Genomic DNA, 16,440 nt, shown 5'->3' with positions numbered 1-16,440 from the left:
CAATGATATATGACTAAAGGCATTGGGCATGATGTAAATGATCTTAATATCCTAAACTGAGAGGAGTTAAGAGGGAGTATTTTGTACTTTGTTGGAATGTATGTGGGTTATTACAAACCCAGCAATATTTTAGGGGAAATCCCCTGGACTATAGTTTGGGACAGCTTAACAATGGAGTTGGTATTCCCATCAGAGGGGGTTGCATCCTTTTAACTGACTCATTATTTATCCCTCAATTAGACCTTCATAAATCTCTCTGGCCAAATCCACACTGTACTGGGTTTATTGATGATGTTGCATTAGAAATGATCAAGGAAAATATGGTGCAGGATACTCTGTAGTATTAACTGAAAAAAAAAGTTGAGGTGTAAGGGAAGTAAGGTAGCAGATTGAGAGGAGGACAAGAGAGTGAAATGACTACTGGCAAGGATATAACTGGCAGATGAGATGTTCTGTGTGTTGGGAATCTAAGAGAGAGTTAACTGTATGTGGGACTAATACCCATGGGGAGAGTCTGGTACTATGTTTTTGGTGGCAGTAAGGAGTAGAGAGGCAGCTGGTAGGGCATAGAGGCAGAGAGGCCAACCTTTCGCCACAGGGTCCAATTGAAGACTGTAATATCCTGTGGGGCATTGTTGGCCTCCATACCTTTGTGTCAGGATTCCCAAGATGTTACTGGAAAGTTCATGCACAAAGGTGAAGAAGGGCAGTTGGTAATTAGGGTGTCCTAGAGGTAAGAGATAAGCTGGTTTTTTAAAGGTATGAAGTCTTCTTAGGTTTCTTGAAGCCATAACATAAGGTCTAGAATGGTTGCAGCTGGGGGGACACTTAATGGTTGAGATTTGAGGGAATACTCAGGAATCCAAGGGTGACAGTATCCAGTGAAGCCCAGGAAACCCATTATTGTCTGTCAATCTAGGCTTGAGGGAGCTGCGTAATGGTAGTAATTCTGTTTAGTTCTATTTTTAGTCCATCTGGTGTTAAAGATGGACTAGGAATTTGAAAGAGACAGAACCGAATTGTAATTAATCTTTAGATACTTTGTGTCCTGTGTTGGCTAATTGTTGGAGAAGGTATTTAGTGTCACTGTGAGAGGCCTTTAGGGTAGGGGAACATAAAAATTGTTATATTTTGTAATAGTGTAGAAATTTCAGTTGATATAGATTGCTTGGGGATTAGCTGACCTCTTTTGCTTAATTTTGAGGACAGGGCAGATAAATTCCCAGGTATCTAAACCTGAAGACATATTATGAGTCCAGGAACTAGCTGCTCTTCCAGGAACTCTACAAAATGGTGGCAGTTGCAAGATGGAGTCACAGTTGTCAACCTCTCCTTTCTTCCTCATTGCCAACTCACCTTAGTAGTCCAATGTCTGTGCATATTTTTATCCTTAGAAGACGGAAAAATTGAAAGTTGAGTTTGCCATAAAAAAGTAGATTCCTACATAAATAAACATCTTAGTACTATAGGTGGTAGTTGATAAAGAAGTTCTTTAGTTGATAAAGAAGGATGGTAAAAAGTGGACATTGCTTAACATTCTCTTTAAAAGATTAAAAAAAGCGCTTGATATGTCTTGCTATAATTTGTTTGTTGAAATAATTATTTGGAGTTTTAAAATGTTCAAGTTTCCTTTTGGTTTTGGTTTTGTTTTACATTATGAGCATGTAAAATATATGTGTATGAAAGAAGTACCCTGTATGTTTTGTTAAGCACTGCAAATCTAGTAAGTTTTTTTTTTTTTTTTTTTTAGATAAAAAGAGAAAGCAAGAGAGGGGAGGGGTGGAGAGAGAGAAAGAAGAGAGAAAGAGGGATAGAATCTTTTTTTTTTTTTTAAGATTTATTTATTTATTTGACAGAGAGAGATCACAAGTAGGCACAGAGGCAGGAAGAGAGAGAGGAAGGGAAGTAGGCTCCCTGCTGAACAGAGAGCCCAATGTGGGGCTCGATCCCAGGACCCTGGGATCATGACCTGAACCAAAGGCAGAGGCTTTAACCCACGAGCCACCCAGGCACCCCAAGAGAGAAAGAATCTTAAGCAGGCTCCACACCTAGTGTGGAGCCCGACTGGGGGCTCAATCTCACAACCTGGAGATGATGATGTGAGCCAAAATCAAGAGTCAAATGCTTAACAGGTGCCCTGCAAATCTTGTAATATTTTGATAGGAGTCTATTAGTAAAGGACATTTCTGAATCTCTTACCAATAAGTCACTTTTATTGATTGTACACATTCTCTCCTTTTGAGGATTTTTAGGGCTAATTAGATCAAATGGGTTTTCTACAATATTTAAAGCAATGATGGTCTTGACTATATCATGCTTCTGTATTTTTCTGCTGTGTACAACCTCCAGGACTTTTTTTTTTAATCTTACACACTTGCTACTTTAGTACTCTCTAAACTGGAAGAAATACGAGTGCCTTCTTCTGTAAAGAAGTCTGTATATAAATGGAGCCCCAACCTATGAGGTATACTTTGTCTAATCTTGTCTTCCCAAGATTTTAATAAGAATCCATTTTTATATATACTATATAATTAACCTAACTGGACTTAATGTTAATTTCTCTATGAGCCTGTATCTAAACAGAACATAAAAATATTATTTAACTATAATATATTATCTTTATACAAAGGTGTATGAAGTAAACATATTTTTTAAATATAATGCAATTACACATTCACCTATTACCATTATTTGTACTATGTATAATATAGTTTCTCATATACTATTTCTTTTGATAATGAAATGCAAATTGACAGACAAAATAATTATTGTATTCTGCATGTGTATTTATGCGTCTTTGCTCTTAAGAACTTGTTAAGCAGTTGAATGAAAGAATTTAAATTCTGATTTTTATTAATGATAGAATGAGGTGGCTTTATGACACTCCTCATGCTGTATAATGGCAGGCCAAAAAGTTCATGTACCTAAATTTCAGACCTCTGTAATTTTACAGTGTATCTGAAAAATGATGTAATTCAACTAGATTTTCCAACTCTTTTATGGCCTTAATGATACTTATTTTTCAGCATTCTGAAATTATTTATATTCTTACAAAAGACTACCCTATCAACTTACCACACAATGTAATTTGTTACCTCTCCTGTTAACCTCTTCTGACCACTTATGTGTCAGGCCCTGAGCTAAATGACTCATGGGAATTAACTTGACCCATCTCTCCATTGGCCTCTTTCGCTTTGTGCTCACCCATTTTCTCCTTCTCCTTTCTGTCATGAGTAATTTTCATCGATAATTTTCTCTTTTTCCAAAAATAATGAAAAAGAAGCTCATTTGGTTAATTCTAGTCTTTATGTATATAATATTTACCATTTAGCTGGTGCCAGTCAAAAATACAGTTTAAAAAAATATATATATGTATATAGTAATTTAGATAGCCTCGCATGCAGAGTATCTAATAATTTTATTATTAGGTATTTATGAAGATTTAAAGTTTAATTAACTGTGAGTTATGGAGATTGATTAAGATAATTACTTCATACGATACTTGACAGGTTCTGGTTAAAGAAGTGAAGAGTAGAATTTCATGTTCCTATCATTCTTAAAAATCTCCATTGGTAATAAAAATAACATTATAGCAATTTGAAAAGAGAATATCAGTATGAAAACAAGGTGGAAGTGTAGGTACAAACATCTAATCTAAATATATCAGAACAGTATTTTTATTTTTCTTGGTAGATTTTCTGTCAATTTTTTTTTTCACCTGTTTAGACATTGTAACATTTTGGGCTCTCTGCCCTTGCTACTAAGAAATCTCAACCTGGTGTTGGGTATGAAGGAAGACAGGTATTGCATGGAGCAGGTGTTATACCCAAACAATGAATCATGGAACTCTACATCAAAAACTAATGATGTACTCTAGAGTGACTAACATAACACACACACACACACAAACAAAAGAAATCTCAACCTCCAGGTGGATAAATGCACTACAGTGGTAGAAAATCATATAAAAAGCAGATACATGATTATACAAAATTTCTGAATAATAGCAAAATAGAATATAATCTGCTCTTATTTCAAATTAGAATTAATTGTAATAATTGACAATAATTATGTATAGTTTCCATAAATGGCTACTGACTTGTGAAAAACAGCAATCAGAATTCCTGGTCTCTTAAAACTTAAAAAATTCTGAAAACTCTTAAAACACCTTGGTTATACATCGTATTCTTCATTGGTTTTTTTTTTTTTTTTCAAAAATAATAAAATACTTTTATCTTATTTTATTAGTGGTTTATATTGACATTTGGGGGAAAGAAGTGTTATGTCTCCAATTTTTAAACATAAAAATCTTTGAATTTCACATTATAAACATAAAATGTGAAATTATACATTATAAATAAAATGTGAAAAAGAAGAGTTAGGCAAAGAGAACATAATTTATGCTAGGTCCTCTGTAATCGTATCTTCTAGAGATAATCATAGTTACCTGTTTGTTTATTCTGAAACACACAATGATTTTTGTAACATTGGGATCACACTGTATACAGTGTTGCATAATATATAGTTTGCTAATTTAATAAATGGTATAAGGCATTGTCAATTTTTACCTGTGAGACCTCTATTTATTAGCTGTTGTGATATCTTTTGTAAAAGCTCATATCTTTGGAAACCTAGGTTTCAGCAACTTTTTTTTTTTTTTTTTTTTTTTTTTTTTGCTTTTCTTCTGCTTCTTCTTCCCCTAGTTCCATCTTAAAGACCTGAGTATTTTTAACTGAGGACAGAATACAGAAAGGTAGCTGGCAACTATATCTTTTAAGTGTAGTCCACACTTCAGCTAAACTTCCCCAATATTCACATCTTGGTTTTTGATAGAACTCCTCTTCAGCTCACATCTCATGAGACTCTTCTTAATTTAGCCATCAGTTCTTGCTTTTGTCCTGTGATTACATTGGAGAGGGACAATGAAATAAGCTGACACTTCAGGCTGCAATCAACCAAGCAACCCAACGTGGTATTTTAGAGGTCCTATTAGTACAGTTGAAGATTTGTGGGATTATCAAGGTTAGCTTTTTCTGAAGAGATGCTCTACCATATTTCTAATACGTATGGTATTTCAGAAGTGATTGGAGCAAAGTGTTCAATTCCATTTTGTTTTTATAATAAATTGTAGTAACTACTCACTTTTAACCTAAAATACTAAGGTACAAGTATTTGTTGCCCATGTTTGTGGAGTATTTCATTGCTAACTTGGATTAGCATTATTATTGTTAATTTGGCTTCAATTCTGGGACCTATTTACCATATCCTTTCTAATCTAGGAGAAACTATTGTTAACTTACAGTCATGTTGAACCTGAGCTCGTGTAGGTGGAAGTCTTCAAAAAGGGTAAAAAAGTCAACCTGTAAAATATGAGAAGCAGTTGGTACTCTGGACTAGCTCTGGGCTATCCAAAAGAAAGTTAGTTGAGATTTTCCTGCACTCATTTTGTAAAACATTTCCCTTGCACTCGAATGTGTGGGAGCATGAGAAAAGAGAAAGGGGGCAACAGGTGACTGATGTGGAATACGTATGACCAGCAGCTTGTGATTAAACTCTTAGAAAGAAATTCTTTTTTTTTTTAATTTTTAATTTTTTATAAACATATATTTTTATCCCCAGGGGTACAGGTCTGTGAATCACCAGGTTTACACACTTCACAGCACTCACCGAAGCACATACCCTCCCCAGTGTCCATAACCCCACGCCCCTTCTCCCAATTCCCGTCCCCCCAGCAACCCTCAGTTTGTTTTGTGAGATTAAGAGTCACTTAGGTTTGTCTCCCTCCCAATCCCATCTTGTTTCATTTATTCTTCTCCTACCCACTTAAGCCGCCATTTTGCATCACCACTTCTTCATATCAGGGAGATCATATGATAGTTGTCTTTCTCTGCTTGACTTATTTCACTAAGCATGATATGCTCTAGTTCCATCCATGTTGTCGCAAATGGCAAGATTTCATTTCTTTTGATGGCTGCATAGTATTCCATTGTGTATATATACCACATCTTCTTGATCCATTCATCTGTTGATGGACATCTAGGTTCTTTCCATAGTTTGGCTATTGTGGACATTGCTGCTATAAACATTCAGGTGCACGTGCCCCTTCGGATCACTACATTTGTATCTTTAGGGTAAATACCCAATAGTGCAATTGCTGGGTCATAGGGCAGTTCTATTTTCAACATTTTGAGGAACCTCCATGCTGTTTTCCAGAGTGGTTGCACCAGCTTGCATTCCCACCAACAGTGTAGGAGGGTTCCCCTTTCTCCTCATCCTCGCCAGCATCTGTCATTTCCTGACTTGTTGATTTTAGCCATTCTGACTGGTGTGAGGTGATATCTCATTGTGGTTTTGATTTGTATTTCCCTGATGCCGAGTGATATGGAGCACTTTTTCATGTGTCTGTTGGCCATCTGTATGTCTTCTTTGCAGAAATGTCTGTTCATGTCCTCTGCCCATTTCTTGATTGGATTATTTGTTCTTTGGGTGTTGAGTTTGCTAAGTTCTTTATAGATTTTGGACACTAGCCCTTTATCTGATATGTCATTTGCAAATATCTTCTCCCATTCTGTCAGTTGTTGTTTGGTTTTGTTAACTGTTTCCTTTGCTGTGCAGAAGCTTTTGATCTTGATAAAATCCCAATAGTTCATTTTTGCCCTTGCTTCCCTTGCCTTTGGCGATATTCCTAGGAAGATGTGCTGTGGCTGAGGCCAAAGAGGTTGCTGCCTGTGTTCTCCTCAAGGATTTTGATGGATTCCTTTTGCACATTGAGGTCCTTCATCCATTTTGAGTCTATTTTTGTGTGTGGTGTAAGGAAATGGTCCAATTTCATTTTTCTGCATGTGGCTGTCCAATTTTCCCAACACCATTTATTGAAGAGGCTGTCTTTTTTCCATTGGACATTCTTTCCTGCTTGACATTTGACAAAGTACAGCACCCCTTCCTGATCAAAACTCTTCAAAGTGTAGGGATAGAGGGCACATAACCTCAATATTATCAAAGCCATTTATGAAAAACCCACCGCAAATATCATTCTCAATGGAGAAAAACTGAAAGCTTTTCCGCTAAGGTCAGGAACATGGCAGGGATGTCCATTATCACCACTGCTATTCAACATAGTACTAGAAGTCCTAGCCTCAGCAATCAGACAACAAAAAGAAATTAAAGGCATCCAAATCGGCAAAGAGGAAGTCAAACTATCACTCTTCGCAGATGATATGATACTATATGTGGAAAACCCAAAAGACTCCCCTCCAAGATTGCTAGAACTTGTACAGGAATTCAGTAAAGTGTCAGGATAAAAAATCAATGCACAGAAATGCGTTGCATTTCTCTACACCAACAACAAGACAGAAGAAAGAGAAATTAAGGAGTCAATCTCATTTACAATTGCACCCAAAACCATAAGATACCTAGGAATAAACCTAACGAATGAGGCTAAGAATCTATACTCAGAAAACTATAAAGTACTCATGAAAGAAATTGAGGAAGACCCAAAGAAATGGAAAAATCCTCCATGCTCCTGGATTGGAAGAATAAATATTGTGAAAATGTCTATGCTACCTAAAGCAGTCTACACATTTAATGCAATTCCTATCAAAGTACCATCCATCTTTTTCAAAGAAATGGAACAAATAATTCTAAAATTTATATGGAACCAGAAAAGACTTCGAATAGCCAAAGGGATATTGAAAAAGAAAGCCAAAGTTGGTAGAATCCCAATTCCGGACTTCAAGCTCTATTACAAAGCTGTCATCATCAAGACAGCATGGTACTGGCACAAAAACAGACACATAGATCAATGGAACAGGATAGAGAGCCCAGAAATAGACCCTCAACTCTGTGGTCAACTAATCTTCGACAAAGCAGGAAAGAATGTCCAATGGAAAAAAGAAAGAAATTCTTGAGTTGCCTTCAGATTTTCATCTCTCTTCTTGTTTCAGCTCACAGAAAAATAATTCAATAGAAAATTATAAAAATGTTGTTATTTGTTTTCCCATGAATCCAAGTAGAAATTATGCAGAGTTAAGAATGAACACATTTAAATACTAAATAAAATTGTTTTCATAGTCCTTTAATATCTTCCCATTCGAAGGAACATTATAGACTAATTTCTAGTATTGGATATTCTGGGCTTCCATTACTGTAGTTGTTATTGATGTAGATATTTACATGAAAATATAACCCTGATTGTTCGTGACACCGTATTGTTAGCTTGTTACTTTTCATTCACAGTCTCAGTTTCTAAAAACACTCTGTTTGGCTGCAATCATCAAGTTTATGGATTCAGGTATACAGTGAGCAGATGAGACAGATGCATCCTAAATCAGCCAAGTTCTAATTTTTATGCAAATATTCTCTGAAATAAAAATCTGATTTTTAGAGCTTTCTCTTTCTCTTTTTTCCTTTTTTTTTTTTTTTTTTTTTTTTTTTGGTTAAGCAGTACCATGCTTTCCCTGGAACATAAGGTGTATTTTATGACTTGAAGTTATAAAGAGCTTTATTTTCTAAATAAAAGAATAGTATCTACAAAGGATGTCTATTGTAGAGTAATAAAAACTGATTGTCCCTGTTGGACTGTTGACCGTGGGGTCATTTTTTAAAAATTACACTCTGTACATTTATCCTAGTGGTTATGTTATTTCTGTTTGCTTATTAAGCAATAATTTTGAATATTAAAAGTCTGATATAATTGGGAACTAAAGGTATTTACTCAGTAATCTTTAATATATGGCCTTGAATACCCAATAACTATTAGTAAGGGCATGCCAGATACAAATGAAGTCATAGGCTGTTCTGAAATCTAAGATTCTACTTTAGAGTAACATTATCATTATTATAATTTTTATTATCTATAAAGTGGGTTTATTGACTTAAGCAGATTTGTAAAATTTTTCTGTATTTTCAATGTATCTATAGACTCTACAGATACACTATAAGCATCCCAGGGCAGAATCATAAATATCAATTTGGCTAAGTCCTCTCTGTGTCCTAAGTCTTCATGAAACTCTTTACTCCACCACTAACACAACCAAGAACAAATATCTGTAAAGTTTTACATATCTCTCTAAGTGGCAGATGAAGGGGGGAAACGGATTGCAAATTCTGCATACTGAGTCCCTCTAAGTTACCAGAATTTCATGTCAATATGGAACCCTAGTCTGTGCTTTTTATCAGACTATCGAATGTATTAGAAACTTGCAGGACTATGGACTGTCATTTTCTTCCTCTAAAGAAAGCCTGAACTCTCATCCAGCTAATTCCGATGAGCTATAGAAGTCCCTACCACTTATTCTGAGTGGTTGCTAGTTTCCTTGGTGTCATTTTAATTTGTCACTTTATATGACTTGTCTTCTCAAAGATACTGGCAATTTTAAAATATTTTTATAAAGTTGGACACCAAGTAGCCACTGAATAAATCCAGATTAATGAGAAAGCCATTTTTAAAAAAGATTTTTTGTTTATTTGACAGAGAGAGACAGCAAAGGACGGAACACAAGCAGGGGGAGTGAGAGAGGGAGAAGGGAGAAGCAGGCTTCCCCCTGGGCAGGGAACCTGACTGGGGGTGCTTGGGAGGCTGGATCTCAGGACTCCAGGATCATGACCTGAGCCAAAGGCAGACATTTAATGACTGAACCACCCAGGCGCCCCTATGAGAAAGCCATTTTAAACCTGACTTTCCACCCTTTCCTCCAAATCTCTTAGCATAATGAAACATTATGACAAATAGGACTTTTAAACAAAGAGAGTGACAATTCATTGAATTAGGTAATACACCTTTCTGTCTCTCTCAGAATTTATCATCTTGTGACATTCCTCTTTTCACAATGCATACCACAGTCACCAAATGAAACAGATGAACCATGTTTTCTGGGGGAAGACAAAATGACTTTCTGTTGCCTCTGCCAGAAATTACCTCCATTTATCTCATATCTGGGTTTGTAGTGTCTTGGAGGAAAGACTAGAATTAAGATTAGATCAAGATTAGAAGCAGGGTACTGGGAGTGCCTGGGCGGCTCAGTCGGTTAAGTATCTGACTTCTGCTCAGGTTCTAGTCCCAACTAGGGTCCTGGGATTGAGCCCTGCGGCAGACTCCCTGCTCAGCAGGAGGTCTGCTTCTCCCTCTGCCTCTGGCCCTCCCCCCCTCTCGTGTTCTCTCTCTCTCAAGAAAATAAATAAAATGTTTTAAAAAAAAGCAGCAGCGCGGGACTGGTTTTTTTCCCCCTCACATCTGAGCAGAAAGGGACCACAGGAGAGAGGCTAATAGGTGAGTTGCTCTGTGGGAAAGTTCTGGGAAATTAATAGGTAAATATTTGGCCAGAGTCAAGTCAATTGCAAAGAATCAGTTGCTGATAATGGAGGCAGTGCATAGTAGTGAACAAGAATTTGGGTTCTGGCATGAACTGCCTAGTTCAAATCCTACATCTGCCTCTTATTATCATAACCGATTTCCATTTATATGAAATAGGAATAAAATTAATAGTGCCTATAGGCTATGTGGAGTAAATGAGTTAACCCTCAATAAATGCTAGCTACTGCTTTTCTGAGTAATTTGAGTTTGTTTAAAGTTCCATTGTGTCTTATCTCATTTGATCTTATAATGTTGTTGGTGGTAAGTGTCCTAGTTATCAGAGACATGGAGAAAAAAAGATATATTAAAATTTACGAATTCAATAAATGTAATTTTCTTATAGTTCACTTCTCTATGGAGGAATGCCAAGACATTCCTTCCATTCCAGTCTCAACCCAAACTCCACCCTGATTCAACAACTTTTGAGAAATTATAGATAAAAAAACTTTATATTCCACTTAAAAGAAGTAAGAAGTCTGAGAGGGGGGAAAAAAGGGGTGGCCTATGTATTATAAGCTAATTTTAAAGGCAAAAGTAGGCTTCTTGATACTGGTTATTTTAAGGATAAGTTGAGTATCAGTAAGTCCTGTTATCAACAAGCTCCGTAAGGATTTCTTTCCCTTAAAAATACTTGAAGCAAGTGCAGCGGTGTTGTAAAATGTTTGCTTTACTTTTATAAAATTGGTGGCTTTATATTAGATAGGTTGCCTCAGGGAGCACATTTTGCCAGAACACACAACACTGTAAGGTATTTTTTTTTTCCTAATCCAATTTCTTATTCGAAAACAGAATATACATGTCTAGGATTTTTTATATGGTTTCTTGTTGTGGCACCCAAGTGTTTTGCATTCATCAAATCAGTGGAGAGCTAAACCCCGCAGCGCTCAATGGGGCTAAATCTAATAAAAACAAAGCCATTCTGCCTTCTATAAATACATTCACGCAGAGTATTATCATATATAAACTGCACTCATCTAAACTGATTTAGAAAGGAAACTTTTACCAATATTAAGACTTATAAACTTTGTTTTGGTTAATGCATGATACAAGTTTCTATGCATGTCTAAATGCAGGCTTGAAAAGGCTAGACATGTCCAGATCCATCTTTTTAAGTGTGGTCTTACAGCTGATGTTATTTTTCAGATGACTTTTTTTCAGAGCCATTTATTTCAGAGTCCAGGAAAACTGCATGTAGACTGCATCATCAGAACTAGCACTAATTTAGTGCAAATATTGACAGTCTGTTTTGTATCAGGCAGTTTCTTGGTTATGTTTTCGGATTGGAGTGTGCATTTGCAGCCACATTCTCTCTATAGTAGTTTCTCTCCGGTGGGCAGGTTGTGGTGGAACAGGAGGGTTTTATCACTTAACATTGCTTAGAGTTGCTGGCTTATGGTTATAATAAAATGTAGACTGAGTATTAGAAGAGTGCTTTATTGGTTTTAGGTCATCTAGAGACAACACACTTCCTCCTGCCTACGCTGGTTGGGAGTTTATTACCCCATCCTGGACATTCCACTGACCAATACTATGGGGAGAATTAAGGGAAGAGAAATACATGTTCATGCTGAGAGAGAACTGTCTCTCTGACCCAACAGAGGAAAGGATTAATTTGAACCAGGAGGGGATGACATGGATTGCTAAAAAGATCTGTCCTCCAGCATGCAGAATATTTGTTACGAGCAGGTACTTGGGGGTTTTATTTTTATTAATTAGAGGGCTTCTTCAGTGTAACAGTTACCTATGCATTATTTGAGAAAACTAGGGCTTAGAGGCTTGGAAGTTTTGCAGAGGGCTCACAACTAGCTAAGTAGCTAGGGTGGGTTTCCAACTCCAGTATGTAATTCAAAAGTTCAGAATCTTTCTACTAGGGATTATTGCCTCTTCAGCCTCTACCTCATTTTATTTATTTTTTTAAAAATTTCTTAATTTTTATTTATTTGACAGAGAGAGAGATCACAAGTAGGCAGAGAGAGGAGGAAGCTGGCTCCCTGCTGGGCAGAGAGCCAGATGTGGGGCTTGATCCCAGGACCCTGGGATCATGACCTGAGCTGAAGGCAGAAGCTTAACCCACTGAGCCACGCACGTGCCCCTAGCCTCTACCTCATTTTAAAGGAGACTGTTGGGTAGTGCTTGCATATTTTTTTTTGTTTGAGATGATGTTTTATTTGTTTATTTTGATATGTCACTTATAAGATATTTTCTAAATCAGTGGTTTGAAAAAAGGTTGGTCACCTTGCATACCTTTCTTGATAAGAAGCTCTCGAACTACAAGGCCTTGTGAAGTTGTAATTTGGAACACTCTTATTGTGTTTAAAAAAAAATACTGAAATCAATCTTCAAAGTCCAGAGAAAGCATGAAGGTTTTGTAATTGATGAAAACTAGATTTAGTAAGGACCAAGAATGTTAGTGTAAATAGTTAAGAACCACATCGTTGGTCTTACTGCTTTTTATTCTGACTTTTGACATTTCACTGACCCATCAGAAATCCAGACTGTTTTTGGAAGGATGGAAAAAAAAACAAGGTAGGGGTCAAAGTGTACAATGACTTCATGCCAAGGGATTTTGTTTGAGGAAGTACCTGGATAACACCTCCCAACAAAGTTAGATCATTTGTGCTGCAGTTTTGGGTTGGGCAGGTTGAGACCTCAGCAGGTGGTGTGAAGGGAAGGAAATCTGACATGGGAGGGTCAGGTTCTCAGAAATAACCTGAAAGTCTGGTAGGTCTAGAAATTTGATCAGCACCGTGCACTGCAGTTTTCAAAGAAGTATGCTAGCTTAGATCCCAAAAGTCTAGCATCAGTAATGGTGATAACAAGCATAACAACTGCTTATTGAGTGCCTGTTGAAGGACAGGTGCTTGTCCTTAAAACAACAATCCAAGCAAGGTTTTATTATCTTAAACTTACTATAAAGGAGCTGCAGGGAGGTTCAGTAGCTCTTCCAAGATCACGTTGCAAGTAGGTGAAAGTGTTTATATTTGGATTTGCATTTGTGTAGCTGAAAGCTTTCTATTATTCTAGATCTCACTGCTCACAGTTAATCCTGTGTGTAGTTTATGAGCCTGGGAAGCAGGAATTTTGAAGATGCAGCAAAATTTGGAATCAGGCAATTGTGTTTGAACTACCTTTAAGAAAAAAGAGAAAAGGTAAGCAAGGAAAGGGTTTAAGAGTTAGCCCATGGAAAGCTGGGGGTAGGAAGGACCGGGCTGGATAATGGCACCTGAAGCAAGTAAACCAGGGATTCAGGATAAATTCCAGAACCAAAGTGAGAACAAGAGCGCATGTCAGTATATCCAGTAAGAAGTGTAGTCTTGGTGCCAGTGTGGCAAGAATAAGAGGAATCTTGGAGCTAAGCGGGCATCACAATTTCAACTAAAGGCTCGAAATTCCAACAGCTAGTGGATCTGAGTCTGAGTTTGTCGAGATTAATTTAAAGAAGGATGGTGACAGTTGGTCTGTCGTACTGATAATGTTCAGTTTATGCAGCTGAACAGAATTTGAAATTGGGAAGAAAGTCAAACAGTCCTTCTGCACACCCCATCACAGTTGTTAGTTCTCAATAATTAATTCGTGGTGACAGCCAGAGCAAAGTTGTCTAAGATGGGATTACTGCGCACGCACATGTGGCTAGGCAGCATGCGTATAGTATTCTTTGACATACAAACTTGTTTTTTACGGATCTTCTCTGCTAGTTAAATCCTCCATCTTGACATCTGATTTGTCATTTATAGCTTTTGGAAAGATGGCAGAGTAAAAGAAGACATTTTCCAAGTATAATTTTAGCAATGCTAGGACATAATGCATCAGGAATTCTCATGAGATGTTACTACTAACTTGTGAAATTTGGCAGGCGTGCCTTTTTTATACACTAGAATATAATACTCCTATCTAGATTTTTTTTTTGAAATTCTGCTCCTCCTCGTCTGCTTTCTAAAATGCAAAATGACAAAGTAACACTTCCTAAGCAGAATGTTTCAAGGATTTAATATGTGATCATTGTATGAATATTCTGCCAGCAGTGATCTTGTGTGAATTCAGATCTTTTACTTTGACACATGATTGATTTTTTTTCCCCTCTAACATTAGGCTTTGTGCAATATTAAAGAATGAAAAGGGTAATAGGATTACCGTTGAAAATGTTTTGTTTTGTTTACTTTTATGACACATATCATTTGTCCACATCTACAAGAACTCTGTCATAGCCTAAAGTTATAGTATTGCTAGCAACTTTCTTTAAAACTTTTGTTAGTGGGGCCTCTGGGTGTCTCAGTCAGTTAAGCAGTGACTCTTGATTTCAGCTCAGGTCATGATCTCAGGGTTGGGAGATAAGCCCCATGTAGGGTTCTGCACTGGGTATGGATCCTGCTTCAGATTCTCTCTCTGCCCTACTCCACTCCTGCCCCTTCTTGCGTGTGCACTGTCTCTCTCTCTCTCTCTGTCTCTCATAAAAAAACAAAAACAAAACAGAACAACAACAACAAAAAGACTTATTTGTTAATATTTTCAGAATAACATAGAACGTGACACTTGATAAAGCAAATACACATTATAATATGAATGAAAACTTGGGGATCATGGGAATGAGTAAGCTGTTAGCCACAGTAAATGCACAGTTGAGTTTTAGGTCACACTATTGATGATGAATTCAATGATAAACCTCTGTGGTATTTTTGTCATTGCTTTTAATAGTAGAAAGCTGAAATTGTAAGTTCTAGAGGTTCAGGAATAATTTTTGGTTTGCTCCTATCTTCTTACCGCAGTGCTAGGCAATCAGAAAATGCTCAGTAGAGGCACCTCAGTTGGTTAAGCTGCTGCCTTCACCTCAGGTCATGATCCCGGAGTCCCAGGATTGAGTCCGGCATTGGGCTCCCAACTCTATGGAGAGTCTGCTTCTGCCTCTGACCTTCTCCCCTCTCATGCTCTCTCTCACTCCCTCTCTCTCTCAAATAAATAAATAAAATCTTTAAGACAAAAAAAGATTTTTAAAAAAGATGCTCAATACATGTTGAATGTAATTGTTTTAAATGGAAAAACACAAATGGTATGATAAGAACCCCTCTCTTTGATTTTTCCTTTTTTCTTTTTTTCCTGTTTTAAAATGTTCTCTTCTTTTTAATTCTTCATGAGTTTTTGGTACCTAATCTGCTTGGTTTTGTACATTAGGATTTAGCTAGCTAGACATTTTGTTACCTAGAGGTATCAGTGAGGTAGTTTAATAATAAGTATCTCTTTTTTTTAATTTTTATGTACAGAACAGTTCTTTAGTTGGTAGCCATAACTTTCCCTTATAATTTTGCTAGGCAGAACTTTGGCTTTGAAAGGACCATTGTATCTCTGATTATTGAAATTTTGTATCTGCAACTAATACTTCTAAGAAGTTGGTGGTTATGCTGCACATCTTAGGCTATCCTGGAGAACATATTAGAAGCAATCATAAAATGAATGCATTGATTCACCCAGTAAATACAGTGAGGTTCCAATATTGGCAAAGGATTGTGCAGACCCCGTTGCAAGAGACAGTTGAATCAAGACAAGGCATCTATCCCTACAGCCTAAGGGAGATTGAACCGAAGAATCAGCTCCTAAATTGACCTTATAATGTGCTAAAACATAGGTTTTTGAAGCCCTTAGTTTTCATTTCTAAAGAGGTGTCATTTGGAAAAATTAATATAAAAAAGCATTTGTACTGAAAATTTTGTGATTTATATATTTAACAACATACTTGATACAAGGCCTAATTTGCCCAAGCACAAGAATGTGCCCTGGCATTCTTATCATTAAGGATATTCGTATAGTATCATTTTTATGTTTGTGACATAATAATTACTATCTTTTATTATGTTATTATAGTCAAGCAGCTTACAGATATTTAATTATAGAACTAGAGTAGTATGGAGTTTATGAATATGGCCTTGGAGGTTAGATGTGAATTCAAATTTCAATACTGGCATTTATTACTCATGTCAAAACTTAATTAAGTTTTGTGAGCATAGATTTCAGTGTCTATAGAAGGAGAATAATAGTATCTTTAAAAATTATTATGAAGGTAGTTGATAAAAGCTATGTAAAAGCATACTTTATATGCT

At 36.6% G+C, this 16,440-nt stretch overlaps 1 protein-coding gene across 2 annotated transcripts in view; it reads left to right on the top strand.

The window, feature by feature from the left end:
- The window catches only part of CPNE8 (copine 8), a 217,568-nt gene that overhangs the window by 155,901 nt on the left and 45,227 nt on the right, over positions 1-16,440 (top strand). The window contains exon 1 of one of the 2 annotated variants that reach the window (XM_082739028.1): positions 11,964-12,037. The exons of the other annotated variant lie outside the window; for it this stretch is intronic. Coding sequence (XP_082595154.1) covers positions 11,979-12,037 — 59 coding nt within the window. The 5' untranslated portion in view covers positions 11,964-11,978. Of the gene's footprint in view, positions 1-11,963; positions 12,038-16,440 lie in introns of those variants that run through there. 2 annotated transcript variants of the gene reach the window in all.

The sequence above is a fragment of the Mustela nivalis genome (assembly GCF_964662115.1).
Source record: "Mustela nivalis genome assembly, chromosome: 7".
Taxonomy (NCBI): domain Eukaryota; kingdom Metazoa; phylum Chordata; class Mammalia; order Carnivora; family Mustelidae; genus Mustela; species Mustela nivalis.
Note: the sequence above shows the minus strand (reverse complement) of the source record. Positions and strands in the feature narration are given on the sequence as shown.